Source organism: Triturus cristatus, chromosome 6, assembly GCF_964204655.1.
Source record: "Triturus cristatus chromosome 6, aTriCri1.1, whole genome shotgun sequence".
Classification (NCBI taxonomy): domain Eukaryota; kingdom Metazoa; phylum Chordata; class Amphibia; order Caudata; family Salamandridae; genus Triturus; species Triturus cristatus.
In genome coordinates this window covers 1303967259-1303988586 of record NC_140589.1, presented here as the reverse complement: position 1 = coordinate 1303988586, position 21328 = coordinate 1303967259, and the positions used below count along the sequence as shown (strand labels likewise).

General features: G+C 41.5%; 1 protein-coding gene across 4 annotated transcripts in view; it reads right to left on the bottom strand.

The window, feature by feature from the left end:
• The window catches only part of UTRN (utrophin), a 1396454-nt gene that overhangs the window by 301222 nt on the left and 1073904 nt on the right, over positions 1 to 21328 (bottom strand). For 3 of the 4 annotated variants that reach the window (XM_085612275.1, XM_085612276.1, XM_085612277.1), the window contains one exon: positions 20187 to 20333. The exons of the other annotated variant lie outside the window; for it this stretch is intronic. In XM_085612275.1, coding sequence (XP_085468401.1) covers positions 20187 to 20333 — 147 coding nt within the window. The remainder of the gene's footprint in view (positions 1 to 20186; positions 20334 to 21328) is intronic. 4 annotated transcript variants of the gene reach the window in all.

The window sequence follows — 21328 nt, the reverse complement described above, 5'->3', positions numbered from 1 at the left end:
CTGGAGCTAAATCACACATCCATGTGCCATTAAAGTCAAAGGATGTGTGAAAAGCAGCCATTACATTATCACTTCAATCTGTGACATAATGCACCTAAAGGCTTCCTAGCCAGGAAACCCGGCAGGAAACGGATAGTGTCAAAGTAACAGATACATCCTGGGTGCAGTTAATTCATATTTTATTGTCTCCTGCTCTCATTCTATGAATACATTGTTATGCTGCCACAGCTGGTAAGTGCCCCACGCTATAAAAAATGTAGTTGGTATTTTTGATGCGAGCTGTCTTAAGTTACAGGAGAGCAGAAATCAAAGCACCGTTTCACTAAATATTTAATTATTTTGCATGGTGCTAGCTTATTGTTTTTTTACCACTTGGGAGGCGCTTTAAAATTGCGTATTGTGGACCACTACTGGCCTCCAACCGCAGGTAGGTGATGCTGCAGAGCATTAGTCTGGGGGACTCTTGTATCAATCTTTGGGTGACAGCTTATGAGCAGGCATAGGAGCGGCCCTACACCCTCTTGAAAAGTGGAAGGTCCTGAAATTAACTAGCATGAGGTAAAGACCTCTTTTAAGAAGTTTGCCTTCATGTCTCTTTAGAAGGATAGTAAACTTAGGGATATGGTGCAGAATATCACTGTCGCATATCATCTGTAATAAATGTTGCATCTGAAATGTCTTTTACAAAAACATCGCCCCACATATCAATAGAAAATCTGCATCCAGTAGGATATTTTTGAAAATTATATTTAGGACACAATATTTATATCATACAATATTTCGGTAGAAAGTATGCTGACATGCAACCCAAACTAGTCCAATTTTTCAGGTGCAGATTCAAGGCTTTTTTTTAGAATATGGTACTTAGTAATAAGATTTTAGGGCCTACATATTTCTTCTGATTTAATCTGGTTTGGGGGATCGGAGTCGCATTGCTTGATCAACGGTTGGAGCAAGATGTTTGACTTCTGAAGCTGTACTGGGCTATGTCTCCAAATGCTATGAGGACAGTGCAGAGGAGACAATGAGAGTCAATATATCTAATATATATTAGAAATGGCCTTGGGACCTAACCTTTTAACTGTTTAAAACTTTTGATCGAGGGTCAAGGGAATATGTATTTAATTTTGTACCTCAGGTTTTTTATTATTATGGACTCTTGTGGAATCTAGTTTAATGTGTGATGAAATTTGTTACCATTTTATGAATTTTTTATGTATTGATAACTTTTATAGTTTTATATGCTGAAACTGAATAAAGTTTACTGATTGATTGATTGAGCTAGGGAATGTGCCTCAACTGATTTAGATACAGATAGGTCCTATCCACCTTAATTTGCATACTTTCTTTGGGGCCGTGGTGTTGATTGCATTGCAGTAACCCAGGCAGGTTTGTGATGACCCTTTGTATGTTTGATGGTGTGGCTTGTCTACCACAATGCCACATTAATAAATAAAAATAAACACTGGGGGATTTGGGTGCCCAGGGACTAATAAAGCTTGGGGAGGGAGACCATACCGCCCCCTGCGAAGAGGTGTGGCGCCACGGCCAGGGCGACTGACTCCGGAATCTGGGCATCACGGTTTAATCCCCGGCGGCAGATTAGCCCAGCACCATGTGACTCTGGGCAATATCTTGCTTAATCTTCCCAACAGCCCCCAGCGCCTAGAGACCCTTACGGGTGATTGTTCGTGCTTTACAAATGTGGATTATTATTATTATTATTATTATAATGCAAGGATACTTCTCGGCATCACTAAAACAAAATAGCTGGATTTCCACACACATTTCTGTGATCAAATCAGCCGGCCTCAAGCATTCTCACATTTTTTTAGTTTTAAGATCATGAACAAAGAAAACATGCATTTGGTCAGACTTCTAAAACTCAGCCTTGCAAAGAAAGGGTAGTTTCTACTATATTGAACACTGTTTCTGTCCACCAGTAATTAAATTCATATGGTGCTTTTTTTAAAGTTTATTCATGCTTACCTAAAAATAATGTTGTTCTTTTGATCTCTCTTAGTTACCTTCTTTGCCTTTTAATTTATGTGGATTAGCCTACTTAGCACTCTTATTTAACACATCACTCGGATTTCCATCTCCTTTAAGGCATCTGTGACGTTCCTTTTAGGATTACAATTCATTTATAAATGTGATTTTGAATCGTTCTGGTGTAAGCTGGGAGGTAATCATAAAAATGTTAGCAGTAAGGACACAAGGTTTATTTATGATACATGGGCGGAGGGATGACATGCATTTTGATCTACCCTTTTTCAATTTATTATTTTCTGGAATTATGAGGATGGCGTATCTTTTGGTCTCTATAATAATTTTTGTTAACAGAAGTTCAATAGCACAGACATGACTTCAAGGGCAGTGGAGCACTTTACAGCAAACTGACGGAACTTAATAACATTCGAGAATTGACAGCACATGCAGGTTTGTGCAGGTTGAATCAACGAGCTTAATGATTTTTGTAAGATTTCTTAGAATATCTGTGTTATTACTAATGCATTTGTTCCTTAAAGAGTCACCACTTCTTCAAATACCTTATCACAAGCACACGACTTTCCACCAACCCACCAGACACCTAAGATCCACCTCCCTCTTTCTCGCACACACCCCTGTATCTGCTGAAGCAACGGGGGAGGATGCTCCTTCTCACACCTGGAGGCCAAAGCTTCGAACAACCTTCCCCTACACCTCAGCATCGCCTCATCACTCCGGCAATTCAAGAGAGAACTCAAGACCTGGCTGTTCGAATGAACCTATGACCATGAAGCAGTAAGTAAACACAGCACCTACAGTCCATCACCGGTGATTTATTGCGATTTATAAATCCTTGATTGATTGATCACAATATGAGAGTGAAAATAGCTCTTATAACTTTTTAATGGTAAGCACTACAGGCAATGTTAGACCTGTCAGCCTTAGGGTGGTCTTCCTCTAAACCTTTTGCCTTCACACATCCTATATTTGCTTCTCTTGTTTTTGCTGGCCTTAGGATTCTGTGCATGTTACCACTGCTAATCAGTGTTAAACTGTATAAGCTCACTACCAAAAATGTGGATTCTTCCCAGTTGGCACATTTAATGTACTTGTAAGTCTTTAGTGAAGTGGTACTAAATGTGCCTGGGCCTGTAAATAAAAATGCTACCAATGGGCCTGCAGCACTGATTGTGCCACCCACTTAAGTAGCCCTTTAAACATGTCTTAGGTCTGCCACTGCAGACTGTAAGAGCAGTTTTGAACTGCAATATCAGCCTGGCAAATTGTTTGCCAGGCCCAAACCTGACTTTTTACTACATGCAGGTAAACCCAGGGGTAGGCCCTAGACAACCCAGAGGGCAGGGTGCAGTGTATTTAAAACGCCGGACATGCACTTTTTAGTTGTACACATCCTGATAGTGAAAAACTCTTAAATTAGTTTTCACTAGACTCTCCCATAGGATAACATTGGAGTTACCTTATTACATTTAATACACTGTAACTTCCAAATGGGAACAGTTATTTGTTCTTTGTTAGGGTCTTTGGAATTTAATGAAACATCCTCTCATATGGTGAAGTCGGATTTTAAATAACAATTTTGAAAGTGACACTTTTAGAAACTTGCCATTTTCCTGCCTCTGCCATTTAGTGACAGTAACCTGTATCTGGGTCACATGACTATGTGTAGCTGACAGTTGGGCTTTGTGTATTCCTCCTAGACAGCCACACACAAGCTTAGGTAGTCTGGGATGTGCCATCACTGGCAGGATGGGAGGGGGCAGCTGGGCACAGCTCTACTTACGCTTGAATCAGCTGTGTCCTGCCTCCACACAAAGTGCTGCATACTCCCTGTAGTTAGTCTGGAGCCAGGGTAGAGAAGGCAGGAAGCCTATGGACATCAAAGGGAAACCTGTAGAAGCTTCAGCTCACTTCAAAGTAAACACCCAGGTATAAATATTGGACCTCAGACACCAACTCTTTAGTACACTTTTGGGCCTGTGGATAATCTTACTGGAAGAAGGACTGCTGTGTTGCTGAAACGACTGCGACTCTGCTGGACTGCTGATCTGAAGGACTGCTGCCCTGCTGCCTTCTTCCCTGGCTGAGAAGGACTGGACTGGTCTCTGTTAAACCCAAGACCCCAGAGAGATGATTCATGGGCTAGTTGGCTGGCCTCCTGACTAGAGCCTCAGGGAAAGAAGGCTCTAACAACTTTGAAATTTTTATTTCTAACGAACAAGAGCAACCCATATGTCCCTGTGAACTGGGTATTACTATTAAGTAAGAACAGTGTCCACAAGGAACTTATTCACAAAGATTAATTAGCAATTTTGGAGTCAAAATTATTATACTCCCAACTGATTTAATCCCCAAGCCAAGACAACGTACTTAGTTAGTCTGGAGTCCTTATTTACTTCGAAAGAAAAAAACAATTTATTGTACAATTCACAGTTATATCATAAACATTTTAGTTTTCAGGCACAAAGAGAATTAGAGGTGGTGAAAAAGGTGAAAATAAAGCCCAGTGAGAATAATCATAGCCTATAAAGTGAAATAAGTGTATAAAAGGTCTTTTTTTTAAAAACAATGAGGAGCATATAAGAGTGTAACTAGTCTTTTTTGCTCTCCCTTTGTTGGAGTCGACGACGTTTCAACCCTCTCTGGGTACGGGGTCTCTTCAGGACAGTATCTGAGGACTACAAGCAAGGAAGAAGTAAGTGCCCGAAATATACTTGATAGGAGAGTTGACTAAAGGCTCCAGTTATTTATTGGCTTACCTAATTGTATTCAAAATGGAATTGCAGGATAGAAGATGGTATATGTCTGACGAATTCTATAATTACAAAAAGGATATATAAGGAATGTAAAAATTGTGTCCTTATAAGGTATATCTATCTCTATACTATTTGTTAAAAGGCAAGTATTACTTATTAGACCCATACGTAATTAATCAAAGTATGAGCCTAACATTGAATATGAGGATATCTTCCTAATAGGGCCATGAACCCTAGGTAGGTCATAGCCCTCACCATGTAGTGTTATGTTACTTACTTGGAGCAATTAATGTCTCCGTTTTCTCCTCGGATAATGGCAATGCTTGACAATATCGGGTCTATTTGGTCAGTCCATATAATGATCTACAAAAATATATAATAAGGGACAATCGGTACCCGAAACTACAGTATAAAACTTTTTACTTTAATATCAATATGCGACCATTACTCACAGAACTGATGTGAGGATATCCGTGATCCAATTCCGACTGTGTTTATATCCCAGTAATGAATACCTGTGGGACATTGAGGCCACGGTTACTGCCAAGATATCACAAGGGGAGATAGTTTTAAAAAGGCGGAATACGTAAGTAACTTACTATGTGGAGACGAACGAATTAAGCACTCGAATCCGGAACGAATAAAGCATCCAAATCTGCCGCGCAAGTCGGGGAACAGTGTCCAAGGCAACTGAAGTATTTTATTCAACCCAGAAGTGGACGTATACACGCTAGAGATCGGGGGAATAGGATACAATGGCGGCCATCTTAACGGGGGTTAATCAATTAGTCTCTAGGGTCCTTCTATATGAGAAGGAACTCAAGATGTTGAATAAAATACTTCCGTTGCCTTGGACACTGTTCCCCGACTTGCGCGGCAGATTTGGATGCTTTATTCGTTCCGGATTCGAGTGCTTAATTCGTTCGTCTCCACATAGTAAGTTACTTACGTATTCCGCCTTTTTAAAACTATCTCCCCTTGTGATATCTTGGCAGTAACCGTGGCCTCAATGTCCCACAGGTATTCATTACTGGGATATAAACACAGTCGGAATTGGATCACGGATATCCTCACATCAGTTCTGTGAGTAATGGTCGCATATTGATATTAAAGTAAAAAGTTTTATACTGTAGTTTCGGGTACCGATTGTCCCTTATTATATATTTTTGTAGATCATTATATGGACTGACCAAATAGACCCGATATTGTCAAGCATTGCCATTATCCGAGGAGAAAACTGAGACATTAATTGCTCCAAGTAAGTAACATAACACTACATGGTGAGGACTATGACCTACCTAGGGTTCATGGCCCTATTAGGAAGATATCCTCATATTCAATGTTAGGCTCATACTTTGATTAATTACGTATGGGTCTAATAAGTAATACTTGCCTTTTAACAAATAGTATAGAGATAGATATACCTTATAAGGACACAATTTTTACATTCCTTATATATCCTTTTTGTAATTATAGAATTCGTCAGACATATACCATCTTCTATCCTGCAATTCCATTTTGAATACAATTAGGTAAGCCAATAAATAACTGGAGCCTTTAGTCAACTCTCCTATCAAGTATATTTCGGGCACTTACTTCTTCCTTGCTTGTAGTCCCCAGATACTGTCCTGAAGAGACCCCGTACCCAGAGAGGGTTGAAACGTCGTCGACTCCAACAAAGGGAGAGCAAAAAAGACTCGTTACACTCTTATATGCTCCTCATTGTTTTTTAAAAAAAGACCTTTTATACACTTATTTCACTTTATAGGCTATGATTATTCTCACTGGGCTTTATTTTCACCTTTTTCACCACCTCTAATTCTCTTTGTGCCTGAAAACTAAAATGTTTATGATATAACTGTGAATTGTACAATAAATTGTTTTTTTCTTTCGAAGTAAATAAGGACTCCAGACTAACTAAGTACGTTGTCTTGGCTTGGGGATTAAATCAGTTGGGAGTATAATAATTTTGACTCCAAAATTGCTAATTCATCTTTGTGAATAAGTTCCTTGTGGACACTGTTCTTACTTAATAGTAATACCCAGTTCACAGGGACATATGGGTTGCTCTTGTTCGTTAGAAATATTGATTGCGCAGGATTCTGCAAGAGCATTGGAATATATTGCTCAATACCCCATGAGGGTTATGTGTATGTTTGTCTGTTAGTATTCTTTATAGGTTCAACTGTGGATTCACTATTATATAGTGACTATTACATAAAAGACTACACTAGCTATGTCAGAGGCTCCTCTTTATACTGAGGAATATATAGCTAGAGTTATCAGTGGTCCTTCTCTCTTCTCAACACCTACACCAGCGATTCCAACCAATCCTAAATCCACCCTATTGGAGAGACTCGAACGTACCAAGAAGAAACATGTACGTACTGAACTGCATGCCCGCATGCTGACCGAGTACCTAAAAGCTGGAATTATTCCCCAAGGGTTGATAGTGAGGAATGTCCCTGGGATATTTAGAGAAGACAAAAGATTCAAAGGTGGTTTTTCTAATATCTCAGTGACTTGCTCCAGACATTGGATGGTATTAGGTATAGAAACAGCTCTGGAACATAGTAAACAAGAACTGCTTGAAATAGAAAATCTGGAAAAAGAACTATTCGGATGTGACAGCTTAGAAGAATCTAAGCTCGCATTGGAAAAATTGAATAAATCGATACATGATTTCAATTGTTTCGAATTAAAAAAGAAAGCCGATAAGGTACAGAAAGACATTGTAGCATACAGCAAAGAAAAAGCATTTCCCTATTTACAGGAAGATTATTATAACCAACCTCAACAATATAAAAAGAGTGTTACGTGGGGCAGATATAGAAACAACACTTTAGTAGGTTTCTCAGAATCTTCTGCAGGGTCTACTTCCTCAGACGACGCGGGGGAAGGCCCCAGTGGATTGCAACAACAACAAAATCAACCACTACCACACACCTCCCTACAGCAGCCTTTTTTAGGACAGGGCCCAAGGGGCAGAGGTACCAATCGGAACCAGAGAAGGAATTGGCATCAATTTGCAGGCGAGAGACAGACTCGACGCCAGTATTACACATGGGGTCCTCCGGGACAGTAGTTAGTACATCGAATGAGATATTGATTCAAGATCAAATATATGAGCCTGTGATCAACATGACGACTAGAAATCTAGACAATACCATTCCTGTCTTTAATTTGTCAGCACACCAACTTAGCATCAATGAATTATCATTATTGAACAAAGGCCTTTCATATGTCCTAACTGAATCTACTGACTTTTTCAAACTGCAGACGGAACTACATAGATTTTTTAGAACACTGAGATTAAAGGTGTTTTTTACTGAGAGAGAAACAGTAGTCCCAGACTCAAATAAACTCCAGATGCGACCCAAATCTACATTCTTTCCATCTAATAACATGATGCCTGCAGAGATTATGGCATTTGAAAAGGGAGTTCTGGCAGATATCCTAAAATTGAAAAATAAAAAAATCTATACCCCATTTAACATCACCAAACTAGAACGTGAAGCCCTAAACATCCTGAAAAAAGATGAATCAATCATTCTGAAGCCGGCAGATAAGGGGGGTGGAATTGTCATTCAGGAGAGAAAAAGCTATGAAGCAGAGATAATGAGACAGTTAAGCAATGTGAACCACTATAAAAGACTGCAAAGAGATCCTATAAGTCTAATTCAGGAATGTATACGCACGGTCACACAGAAAGGAGTAGAAGAAGGTTTTCTAAACAAACATGAGTTTGAATATCTCAATGTAAAACTAACAAGGACCCCAGTCCTTTATACATTACCGAAAGTGCATAAGGATCTTGCCAATCCACCAGGCAGACCTATCCTTTCAGGTTGCGGATCGGTTCTAGAACCCCTTGGGAACTACATAAACAGCTTCATTAAGGACTACATACCTGAGCTACCTGCATATGTGAGAGACAGCACACATATGATCAATCTTATAGAAGGGATGGACTTTGACCCTAGTGAGGATACTTTAGTTACAATGGACATAGAGTCATTGTATACTAATATACCGCAAGCAGAGAGTATGGAAGTCATCAAATCCGTTCTAAATACTCGTCCAGGTCCCGTACTAGTTCCCACGGATTTTATAATTGATCTTCTTGAAATATCTTTGACGATGAACTACTTCAAGTTCAATACCTCATTTTATCAACAATGCTCAGGTACATCAATGGGCGCTATTTTTGCGCCAAACCTAGCAAATCTTTATGTTGGCGCATTTGAGGAGAAATACATCTATGACGCCTCCAACCCATTCATTAACCCCTTCGACGCTCATGACGGAACGGTTCCGTCATGAGCGTCGGTTGAGCTGTGCTCATGACGGAACCGTTCCGTCATGAGCCCGCCCGCGCAAGCAGCAGTCAGCACCGCGGGGGAATCCGCCCCGCATGGAAGGGGTTAACAACTTAAGGTGTTGGAGGCGTTATATTGATGACATCTTCTTCATATGGAAGGGAAATGAAGGAGAGCTTGAATCATTCATCAAATATCTACATGAGTGTCAAACATCCTTAAAGTTTACATCGAACTCAGACAAGGAGTCAATTCCCTTTCTGGATTTGAAAATCAGAAACAATAACAATTATTTAGATGTAACTCTATACCGTAAACCTACGGATAGAAATACCCTCCTACAATACAACAGTTTCCATCCTAGAGCCTTAAGGGATGGCCTTCCATATGGACAATTCTTAAGGCTCAGAAGGAATTGTACGGAGAAGGTTGATTTCTTCAGAGAAGCAGACATCTTGAGTACTAGTCTTAAAGAGAGGGGCTATCCCAAGAGATTGATAAAAACATCTATGAAACGTGCCTGGTTCAGTCCCCGTGAGACACTCTTGGAAAAATCTGAAAAAACACCATCACCCAAATTGGTATGTGTGACCACTTTCTGTCCCTTGAGCACACAAATCCAAAAGACCATAAAAAGACACTGGCTCACATTGAATACCCTTAACATTGGTCATGAGTTGCCTATGTTTTCCTTTAGAAAAGGGAAAAACATAAGAGACCATTTGGTCCATTCTGATACAAGTGTCAAGGAACAGAAAGGTAGCCTCACTGACCTTTGGTCTCTACCCCCGATTACTGGACATCATAAATGCGGTAGTTGTATCGCTTGTAAATTTACTAAGGAAACCAAGTCCTTCTCACATGCTAACATTAACTACGTCTTGCGCGATTTTTCGAACTGCTCGACCTGTAATGTTATATACTGTATCTGGTGTCCGTGTGAGTTAATTTACATTGGACAGACTACTCAACCAGTCAAAAACCGTATCTGCCAACATCGAAGCAGAATACGGTGCTCTACTGAAAATGCTCCACTTGTCGAGCATTATAAGGAGAAAGATCACTCACCCGAAGACATTAGGTGGCAGGTAATTGAAAAAGCTAAACTGCCACCTAGGGGAGGGGATATGTCAATCCTGCTACAGACACTGGAATGTAAGTGGATCGATAAGTGTCAATCGACAACTCTTGGTCTGAATAGCCTAGAGGAATGGCGGAAATTCATAAGTTTACATTGAAAGATAATTGAAATAGCCCCATTCTTGATAATGGGCTCAGTAAATATATTGTTTAAACATATGGTCTAATTGACATAGGAGATGAAAAGATATGGGGCCTGTACTAGAACATTAATTGGTAGAATGTCAGCAGTTCTTGAGGAATGGATTCAATCTTTCTTATGTTACGGTTGGGTTTTATTTCAACATTGATTTATTGTAATATTGACTGACAAGTCTATTATGTGTAACATCAAATGTAATGAAATATAACTTGTTGCTTGACCAGAAAACGATGTATTGCTTTGTTCAAAAATGATGCACTGCCCTGAAAATATTGATACAGTGATCAGTACTGATGCATTAATAGACCTTTGTATGAAGTCAGCCTTTACATTACTCCTTATCGAACGCTATATGTACTAGGAATAATGTACTAAGAGACGTTTTAAGATTATGACTGACAAGTCTATTTTGCTCTCCTATACATATGCGCCTTAAGTCCCAATTACCATAGAGAATATCAGATAAACACACCTCTCTAAGATGGCCGCCATTGTTTTACATTCCCTGTCCATTGGGTTGTTGGCACACAATTCCCCTTGTGTATACCTCTGGGGTTACGCATACTATTCTTACACCTACGCGCCCAATCCCGGGAGAAGATTTTTTACATCTTGAGTTCCTTCTCATATAGAAGGACCCTAGAGACTAATTGATTAACCCCCGTTAAGATGGCCGCCATTGTATCCTATTCCCCCGATCTCTAGCGTGTATACGTCCACTTCCGGGTTGAATAAAATACTTCCGTTGCCTTGGACACTGTTCCCCGACTTGCGCGGCAGATTTGGATGCTTTATTCGTTCCGGATTCGAGTGCTTAATTCGTTCGTCTCCACATAGTAAGTTACTTACGTATTCCGCCTTTTTAAAACTATCTCCCCTTGTGATATCTTGGCAGTAACCGTGGCCTCAATGTCCCACAGGTATTCATTACTGGGATATAAACACAGTCGGAATTGGATCACGGATATCCTCACATCAGTTCTGTGAGTAATGGTCGCATATTGATATTAAAGTAAAAAGTTTTATACTGTAGTTTCGGGTACCGATTGTCCCTTATTATATATTTTTGTAGATCATTATATGGACTGACCAAATAGACCCGATATTGTCAAGCATTGCCATTATCCGAGGAGAAAACGGAGACATTAATTGCTCCAAGTAAGTAACATAACACTACATGGTGAGGACTATGACCTACCTAGGGTTCATGGCCCTATTAGGAAGATATCCTCATATTCAATGTTAGGCTCATACTTTGATTAATTACGTATGGGTCTAATAAGTAATACTTGCCTTTTAACAAATAGTATAGAGATAGATATACCTTATAAGGACACAATTTTTACATTCCTTATATATCCTTTTTGTAATTATAGAATTCGTCAGACATATACCATCTTCTATCCTGCAATTCCATTTTGAATACAATTAGGTAAGCCAATAAATAACTGGAGCCTTTAGTCAACTCTCCTATCAAGTATATTTCGGGCACTTACTTCTTCCTTGCTTGTAGTCCCCAGATACTGTCCTGAAGAGACCCCGTACCCAGAGAGGGTTGAAACGTCGTCGACTCCAACAAAGGGAGAGCAAAAAAGACTCGTTACACTCTTATATGCTCCTCATTGTTTTTAAAAAAAAGACCTTTTATACACTTATTTCACTTTATAGGCTATGATTATTCTCACTGGGCTTTATTTTCACCTTTTTCACCACCTCTAATTCTCTTTGTGCCTGAAAACTAAAATGTTTATGATATAACTGTGAATTGTACAATAAATAGTTTTTTTCTTTCGAAGTAAATAAGGACTCCAGACTAACTAAGTACGTTGTCTTGGCTTGGGGATTAAATCAGTTGGGAGTATAATAATTTTGAATCTAACAACTTTGAAGCCAGCACTTAGACTCTACCATCTGTGAGTTCTGCCCTGCCAAGTGATGCCATCCCAGTCCTGGACCCATGGAAGTAGGCCTGAAGGTGCCCTGTGGGCCCATCTATGGACCTAATAGAACTGCAGCATTTCCACTGCTATGTGGCATAATTCCGTGCACAGCCAACGCATCGCCTCTGCTGCGAGGATCCAATCAGTGTAAGGACTCCGCCTCAACCTCGCAGCCTGCATTTGAACTGCCACATTGCAAAGCTTTCCCCACGCAAGTTTGCATTGAAAATCTCTCATTGATGGCAGCCTCAACGATGACAGAGGTTCTCGCAAAGGAGCCTTGGAACTTCTCAGAATTTGCGCATCGCTTCGACTGTGCAACACATCCTCTACGCCGGACTTTGCATCACAAGCCCTCATTGATGAGATCGTCAACAACACAGAACCTTGCAACACTCCGCAACCAGGATTAAGGTACTTTTGTTCAGCATGCCTAACTGGGTCCCTGTAGTCGCCTTGCCCTGGTTCGTGGTCGGCCTGAATTTGTGACTTTGTCACGGTCGGGGCGACCACATATCCACAGTTGGCTCTTTGTGCTTTTCGGCGCTATTTTCACTGAAATCTTTAAATGCATATCTCCGGTTCTACTGATTGGATTTTTGTCATTTTGATCTTGTTTTATTTAGTAAATATTAATCTAAATGTCTAAATCTGATGTGGGATCCATTTGTGTTGTGTTATCACTGTGCTACTGTTTGAAGTGCTGAACACATACTTTACACATTACCTATCGGTTAAGCCGGAAGGCTCTGTGTGAAGCTACCAGGGGACTGTAAACAGGTTAATTTGGGGTTTGTTGGTTTGGTTCTGGCTTCGTTTTGACAAGGAGTATGGTTTCTGCTCGAGTACAGTTTTACTCCCCCTACCTACCAGCAACCCAATAATTTACAGGCAGCAACTACTGCACCGTTGCTGCCAGCTTCACTGACAGAAAGAATGCCCAGGATGTAACTTGTGCCAATAAAGCAACTGGACCCAGTTACTAAAAAAAAAAAAAAAAAAGAAAAAAAAAAAAAAAAGAATACCCATTTTGCAAAGAAAATTACAAATGTTTGTTTCTTGCAAGCGTTTGCCTTAGAGGTTAAACAAGACTGCCACGAGGGCAGGTGATAGAGAGAGGTGACAGAAAGAGAGGACAATATGCACCAGACCCATATCTAAGGCTCCAGCTAAATCTAAAGATTGATTGGTAAAGCAAGCCTGTGCTATTTATTGTAACAATGTGGAAGCTAACACAGCCTACCAATAGATGTCACTTGGCCCCACATTGTTTTTTTTGTCTTTATCAGGGCCCTTTTAATTAGGAGAATAGACAGCCCGGAGCGGCCCAGGCTAACGTTTTTGGCTCAGGTCCCACAAAAAACACTAACAGGCATGACCTCAACATATTGAATGGCTGCCCAGGGAGCATTTAAACATTTGTATGGTGGGAGTTAAACATGATATAAATTATTTTATTATTAATTTTTTAGCTTTATATAGCACTAGCTAGACCTGAGGGTATCAGAGTGCTTTACAGGTTATGTGATTACGTTTACAACAGGTATATGGGGGGATTCATAGGACTCAATGTTAAAGAACAATCCAGCATTAAGTGGTTACAAAGTCTCAAACGTATATCGAAAGGATGCATTAAGAAATGGCATTGGAGACAGAATAGGAGACTGAAAGAGTCATGTGACCGTCTTGATGGTCAAGCCGATCTGTACTCGATCTTCAGAATACTGAGAATTGTGCTTATTAACACTATGTACAGAAGATCATTTAATCTGCATAATGTGACTTGGATCAGGACTTTCTAACATTAAGGCACAAACGTTTAACAACAGATGGCGGATAATGCTTACAGGCTCACAAGATGTGCTTAATTTGTGCCGGTGTTTGCTAGTGCTTGACACCGCCACTTTATTAACAAAAGAATTTACATATGACAGTCCACCACATGGTGGCGCAGTCTATTGTTTAACATAAAACATCAGTTTAATTATTAAATGTGCACCTAAAAATAATGTCACATTTATTGGAGCGTGATATTAAGTAGGGGGCGATTATACGGTCATGTGACAGTGATGGCAGGTCCAGTTGGTAGTGCAACCTGCAGTGACCTCGTGAGAAATACCTTGGACCCTGGCACTTATTTATTTACAAATTGAGCACTGCTCTTACAAGCAAGACCGTAAATAAAAGAAGAAAAACACACAGCCTCTTACATAGCTATCAAAATGTTGTTTCTAATTTCCTCTGTCTTGAAACAGATTAAATATAGATTAGTCTAGAGACAAAGGGGATACAGAATGTTCCTCCTTCTGCACAAGAGGGAAGATGAAATAATATGGGTGAGGCTGTTGTCCTGAATTTGAGAAAATGTGATGACAATGATTGTCTCCATTGCAAGAGCACAGTCTAGACTTTTTCAAAGTCACCTTGCAGACTGCATCTGTACACAATCTTGAATGGCTATATAGAACACCCAAAATGAATAACATAACTGTATGTGTGTGCATGTGCAGGGATTGGGTTGTGATCTGTTAGTGATGTTAGAGAGCAAAACCACTCGGTGATTTTGAATAAATAATGCAACTTTTGAAATCTCGCCTGTCTTTATCCTCTCATCACAAGTCTGCAAAAAAAGATTGAAAATCTACCTAGAAATGAAGACAGTTTATATGGAGGCAATTTCCACTTTCAACATATGCCAACAATTATTAATAATAATAAGGGAGATAAAAATGCATACTTTTTTCGTGATAGACCTCTGAGTTATCAATTCGCATTTTCCGCAGCCCTGAAGAGGTCAGCTGGCATGAACTGAGGTCTAGGCCGTGCAGCACAGACCGCGAGTTCAGAGATATGTAGGATTTAGGCCAACCTCTTGCACAGAATAAGGATTCCTGCTGTACATGGAGCTCACAAAAGTAATTGCCACAGGACAGCTGCCATTCCAAACTCAAGTTGTGCTCCTTTAACATAGGCAACCCCACAACATTATCTGTTACACCACAAGGGGAAAGTCTGGTCTGGTGGCTTAGTGGACTAATGCATCCACTGCAGGGGCCTGTGTTCGACCTCATGGTCACAGGTTTCAATCCCGGCGGGTCCACTTAGCCCCTCATCCTTTTCGAGGTCGATAAAATGAGTACCATTGAGTTGGGAAACAATAAACATCTGTTATTCAGCGCCAAGATGCCCCGATGGTGGTGAACGTGTGCTTTACAAATACAAGTTTTGTTGCACTTTCAAAGGAAAATGATCACCAAGAAATATTTATATTATACCCAAATTAATATTGGTACATTTATATAATGATGTGTAACCAGGCTGCTGGCTTGGGACCTGGGTTCTTGTCCGGGCATTTATCTATAACGCACGTGCTTCTGCGAAAATCACCAAATCTCCATGTGCCTAAAATTGTAAATACGTGAAATGTAATGTCACTATGAAATGTAAATGTGTAAATCCCTAGCTGATGTACAAGGCAACATTACTATCCTATTAGATACGTACTATATAAATGCCAATACAAACACCAGATATGCAGTTAGAACCAATGAAAGGTGCATGACTTCTCATGAGCCGCACCTCACTGCCTGATACAAACTTCGGATGGGTAGGCCCTTTTATGTGGTTCTTGCGTATGCTCTTTTGTTAGAACATTTTGGGTCAGATTCTCAAAAAGATTAGGGTTATCCATAAATATCGAATACATTACTAACTTTTTTAGAGCTCTCAAAGAATTGCAAAATTCCAGAAGTACCGATAACAGGTAAATATTTTGTGCATACACAAATTTACCCAAATGCATTTTTGCATGTGGAAATAACATGTTTAAGTACATTTCCACTTTAAAACTTTTTGTTGTTTTAACATGACTGGTCCATCCTGCCCTCTTACAAAGCCTGTCTTTCTACCTCCAACAATTCTGAGAGGTGTCCATCTCCTGTTCCACCCTAAAACAGATTTACCTTGAGAGGAGTACATTTCTGACCATTTCTAGGGTGTGAAACTACCTGAAAAAGGTTTGACAGTATCCACAACTTACACATTTTGCTAGTGACTATACCTATACCTCCATGTCATTCTCCAACAACCCCACCAGAGGTCGGCAGCTTTGCTCATACAGTAAATTAAATCCAAACTGGAGGAAATATTTATGTGAAGACTTCAATATGAGTGCAAATTCACATTCTGCGATTTCCCACATAAACGAAGGCATTATGCATCTAGGTGTATAAATACCTATGAGAGTCAGCCCTGTATACCCTGTCTGAGGGTGAAGATATGAGAATATGAGACAGAGTTTCCTGATATTGTGGGTGGGAAAAATACATGTGACTGATGCACAATGTAATGGTGGCAGGGATTGCCTCAACACTGTTCCTGCACTCTTTCTTTCTTGCTTTATTCGGAGCACTAGAAATCCAAGACAGCCTTTCTGTACTCCCACACTATGGGCCTGATTCACAACGGGCGTCCGCACTTGTGGCGGGGGCCTCACAATTGTGGCGGAGGCCCCGCAGTCATGGCAGGGGCGTAACACAGGCCCCCTCGGTGCAGGGGACCCCCAAGCTCCAGGGGGCCCCCTCAGCACAGCACTCTGGCGCAGAGCTCCTGATTGAGCCCGGAGGGGGGCCCTCCAGGTGCCATGCAGGGAGGCCCCGCGAGTTTCGTTACGCCAGTGAGTCATGGCAGGGGGCCCACACTCGTGGCAGGACCTCCGCAATGAGGAACTGCAATGCAAAGTCCAACCACGACTACAGGGCCCACGTCACAACTTCGGGGCCCCAGCCACGACTGTGGGGCCTCCGCCGCGAGAGCTGAGGCCTTTTGTGAATTGGGCCCCATGTGAATAAAGTGTCACTGGCCTTGAATTTACTGCCCATGCACCAAATCTTTGCCTCAAATTCAGAGTGCAAGGTGCTGGATGGCAGACATAAACCCCGAGCAGCTCCTTGCTGTTTAATCCCCCGACCGTTAAAAGAAGCTACTGCAATCTTCGTAGATGTTGAGGTGTCCCTGGTGACATATGCTCCAGAGATAAAGGTTTCTGGCCTGGATTGATTCTGCCACAGAACAACCTAGAAACCAAGCAATGAACACTATATCCTCTTTGTACAACAGGGAATGCTTAGTGATAGAGCACACTGTCTTTGGTTGCTTCACTGCACACCTTAAAACAGGTGTGCAGTGCAGGAAGATGCATAGTGCGCCTACTTATAATGAAAGTGCTGCCCCCAGGGCAGCCACAAACGTGTGCTGGCCCCAGGGCAGCCACAAACTTGCGCTGGCCCCAGGGCAGCCACAAACTTGCGCTGGCCCCAGGGCAGCACATTCAGTGAAATACAGAGCGGCTACATCAGAAGTGCTCTGTGTCTCACAGTGCAGGGACTGTGAGCGACATACCATTACAGCCAGGTGCAGTGAGTGATTGCACCTGCCTGCAGTGGGATGTCTGTGGGGTCAATGGTCCTCCTTTCACCCCTCCAGTGGGTGGTCCTAGGGGGGAGACACGGACAGTTTCCACCCTTTTTTTGGCACACTGTCAGTGAATCTCCTAAGGGAATGTTTGGCGTTGTGCCCTGATCTATAACAGGGCATGGGTGCAGAGGCAAACTGATTCCCTAATTTCCACGGGCCCACTCCCACATGCAAATGAGGGAGCACCCTATAAAGACAGAGCTGATGCTTCATCCGTGTCAAACCTATCAGTATTACAGAAAGGGCCGCACAAGCATCTGCAGCCCCTTCTGCCATACCATAGGGCCCTGGCGGTGCAAAGGTGGGTGCAAACGCCAGTTGTGCCCACGGGCCACTATCTGTATTACAACCAATGGTCTATGTATCTACTTTAGCACAGGCCAGGTCCTGGCATGACGTGTTCTAGTAACATAAAAATAGACCGTCAAAGCGCTCACAGAAAACACTAGCGGACCTTTCAAAGGCGGTCACCTTCATTAAATGCGGACTTCAGTAAAGCCTCATGGCATTATGATAGATGTAGTCCTTGCTTCTTTCGTTACATTTTCCATTTTCATTTAACAGTAAAATGTTGAGCAATTTTCAATGAGGCAATTCATTCAATCAACTCAAGTTTCCCCAATGTACCTTCCAGGTGGCATGTTGTTTCGCTTCCATTAAAGCCCTTCGGAGGAACTTAACCTTGTTGGGTGTTGCTGACTTTGAAACTGTAGAACAATTCAAAAGGGTGAAATACTCGTGCACCAGTCCAGCAAGGGAACAGCCCCTGGGTGCACACAAGTGGACACAAATCTGCAATATCAAAATCACAAAAAGAAGTCATGGTGGCGCTCAAGGCCCAGTGCTGTTCTCCTCTGCAGAGCAGTTGATGGAACAGCCTTGAGTTCCAAATGTCTTTTCTCGGATGGCAACTCTGCAAGGAGTTGTCTAGACAGGAACAATGAGAACACACATATACACTCCTTCTGTAATGATACATCTGTGCCCTAAAGCCAGAAAGCACTGCCACACAACTCAACCCCTGGAAGAAGTCTAGTCCTGCTAGAATCTCTCAAGAGGATCTCCTCTCTGGAAGACAGCACAGTTCAGGATCACCGCACCGCTTAAAGAAGGCACCAAACGTGAAGCTCCGCGTCACAAATGTCACTTTATATAGGCTTTTTTCCTAATTCCAGCCTCTCCAAGCACTGAGACTTTGGCCAGAAGATTTGGCTCAATATCTGTAGTCCAATCAGTGCCCTGAAGAGGCACCTTCTCCATTCCTAAGGCACCAGCGACATGTTTACAGAGACTGCACACACTCAGTGCCTTCAGAGAGCAGTTTTAATGTTTGCTAAGTTTAGGTAACAGATCCATACAGGCTTATCCAAGCATTGCCTGGGGCTGAACAAAACCTTTCAAGCACTTTCATCTAAGAAAAACGTATGCTTGCTATTTAAAGGGGTGATTGCAACAAAGATTCTTGCAGTCATGTGCAACTAAATGCTAAACAAAGAATAAAACCATTGCCTGGTGGTGCTAAAATTGGGAAATTAGGGATCGTCATGTAAAGGAAGCCCAATACACCCAGACTTCTGATGGGTGCTTTAGTGCAAGCATGTAAAACTGACCATCTTTAAAAACCTCTGACCGGGTGCAATGACGAGGTCTTCCCGTTTCCTGGATAATTCTTAGGGCACATCACAAATTTAAAAGGCTGCGATGAGATGTCATCCATAAGAAACGGCCTATATTCATTAATGATGGAATAAAAAGTGAGAATTCCCTCAGTCATGTCCCTTCCCCCACCAAAACCTCAGCAAAATGTCTCCATGTTTCTTAAATAATGCAGAATACTGCAGCAGCAGTCCCTCTTCTACCCTCCCTTAATGCACCTTCCAAGATGCACTGAATGAAACTTCAGCACTAGCAAGGTCAGCAATCCCCTGAGAGCGCAGCACAACAGGCGCAATCTGGCCGGGACTAATCAAAAGCCTGCATGTGTGGCGATAAAATACACATATCTGTGCCAACCTCTCAAGCTTCACTAACGGCAGTATGATTTACGACCCTACGCCGGCGTATAAAAAAACTGAAAGCAATACTTTCATTACACAGGTGTCTCAACAAAACAAAAAACAAATAAAGCACGGTCCTCAGAGAGTAATGCACTCCCTGAGTGGCTAAGTGCTGATGGGAGAAAAACAGGAAAGAGGAAAGACAGGGCGTGCGTTAACACTTTAATGGTAGCTGCTGAGAGGCGCAGCGGACAGGTTTCCTCTGCTAGGAAAGAAGGCAGAAAGGAGAGAGTGCCTTGATGTTCTTTCATGCATAGGTTTTGATGAGATATAACTACTGAACTGCATAGAGAGAGACAGAAACAGTATTACAGCAGGACTGGGCTGCTGTGATGAGGGTCCTACTGTACCTCTAAGAGCTTCCAACGCACGTTAAGGTCATCCAGCTGCCGAGACATCTTTAGCGAAGGACGGATCTCAAGCGGGGTGAGTTGACTGGACATGTCATTCACGGCTTTCACTTTCATGTCGATTGGTGCAATTTCTTCTCTGAGTCCCTAGAAGGAAGAGCAGAGCTTAGAAAAATGACTGTGCCAGACAATTGACTCTAGATCGCAGGGGAGGCAGATCAACGGGGATTTGTAGGTGCACGCGCTCAATAAAACCACGGGTTTCTTTGATTTACTATACCGAGAGATCGCAATCATTTAGAAAATCAGCCAGGATACCTGGGGCTATTGAAGTGACACTGTGTCTTGGTTGACAGTGAAGAGCACAATGGAAGGATTGGAATAAGGATAATGCACACGAAGATCAAGACGAGTTTAGCAATTCATAATGTCTAGTGTATTTCTATAGCATTTTCAGGGAAATTTGCTCTAAATGTAAATTCAAAGCAACAGGACTTGCTGGATCTTCTGGGAAAGATGTAAAAGAAGAAATGTGCAAAGCACTGGTAGAGGAAAGGAACATGAAAGAAGACAGAAGACAGAGAAAAAGGAGAAAGAGGTCAGGTAAAAGACACCGTTCACGGTACTGGATCATCAGTGGAGACAACAGGATTCTTCTATGTTAACACAACAGTGTGTGGTCAAAATAAGAAGAAAACAAAAAGAATACAACCATAGGCAGAAAACTATGAAGGCACAAACGTAATTAGTGCTGGGAGCGTATGAAGATATAATGTGAAGGCGTATTAAAATGAAATGAAAGAAAATGTTAAAGGGGCAGGATTAGGGAGCGAGATGAGAAGAGAGCATAGGGAATATTTAGAAAGGAGAAATAAGTGAATTTGAATAAAGCAATTAGGATGTTGCAAGAAAAACAACCCAAACAGGACAGGGCTTGGAGGAAACAGACATTTGACAAACGGTTTCCCAGTAGTGGAGGGTTTATGGAAAAACAGATCGAGAAAAAAAAGATATCAATTGAAAGTAAAGAGTTGGAGAGCACGCAGATGAAGGGAGTTAGTATAGCCTTGATATCTACCAACAGTGTAAAGGTCCTAAAGTAACCATGAACTTCACAGTGGAAAGTGCACTCTTCCTAGCAG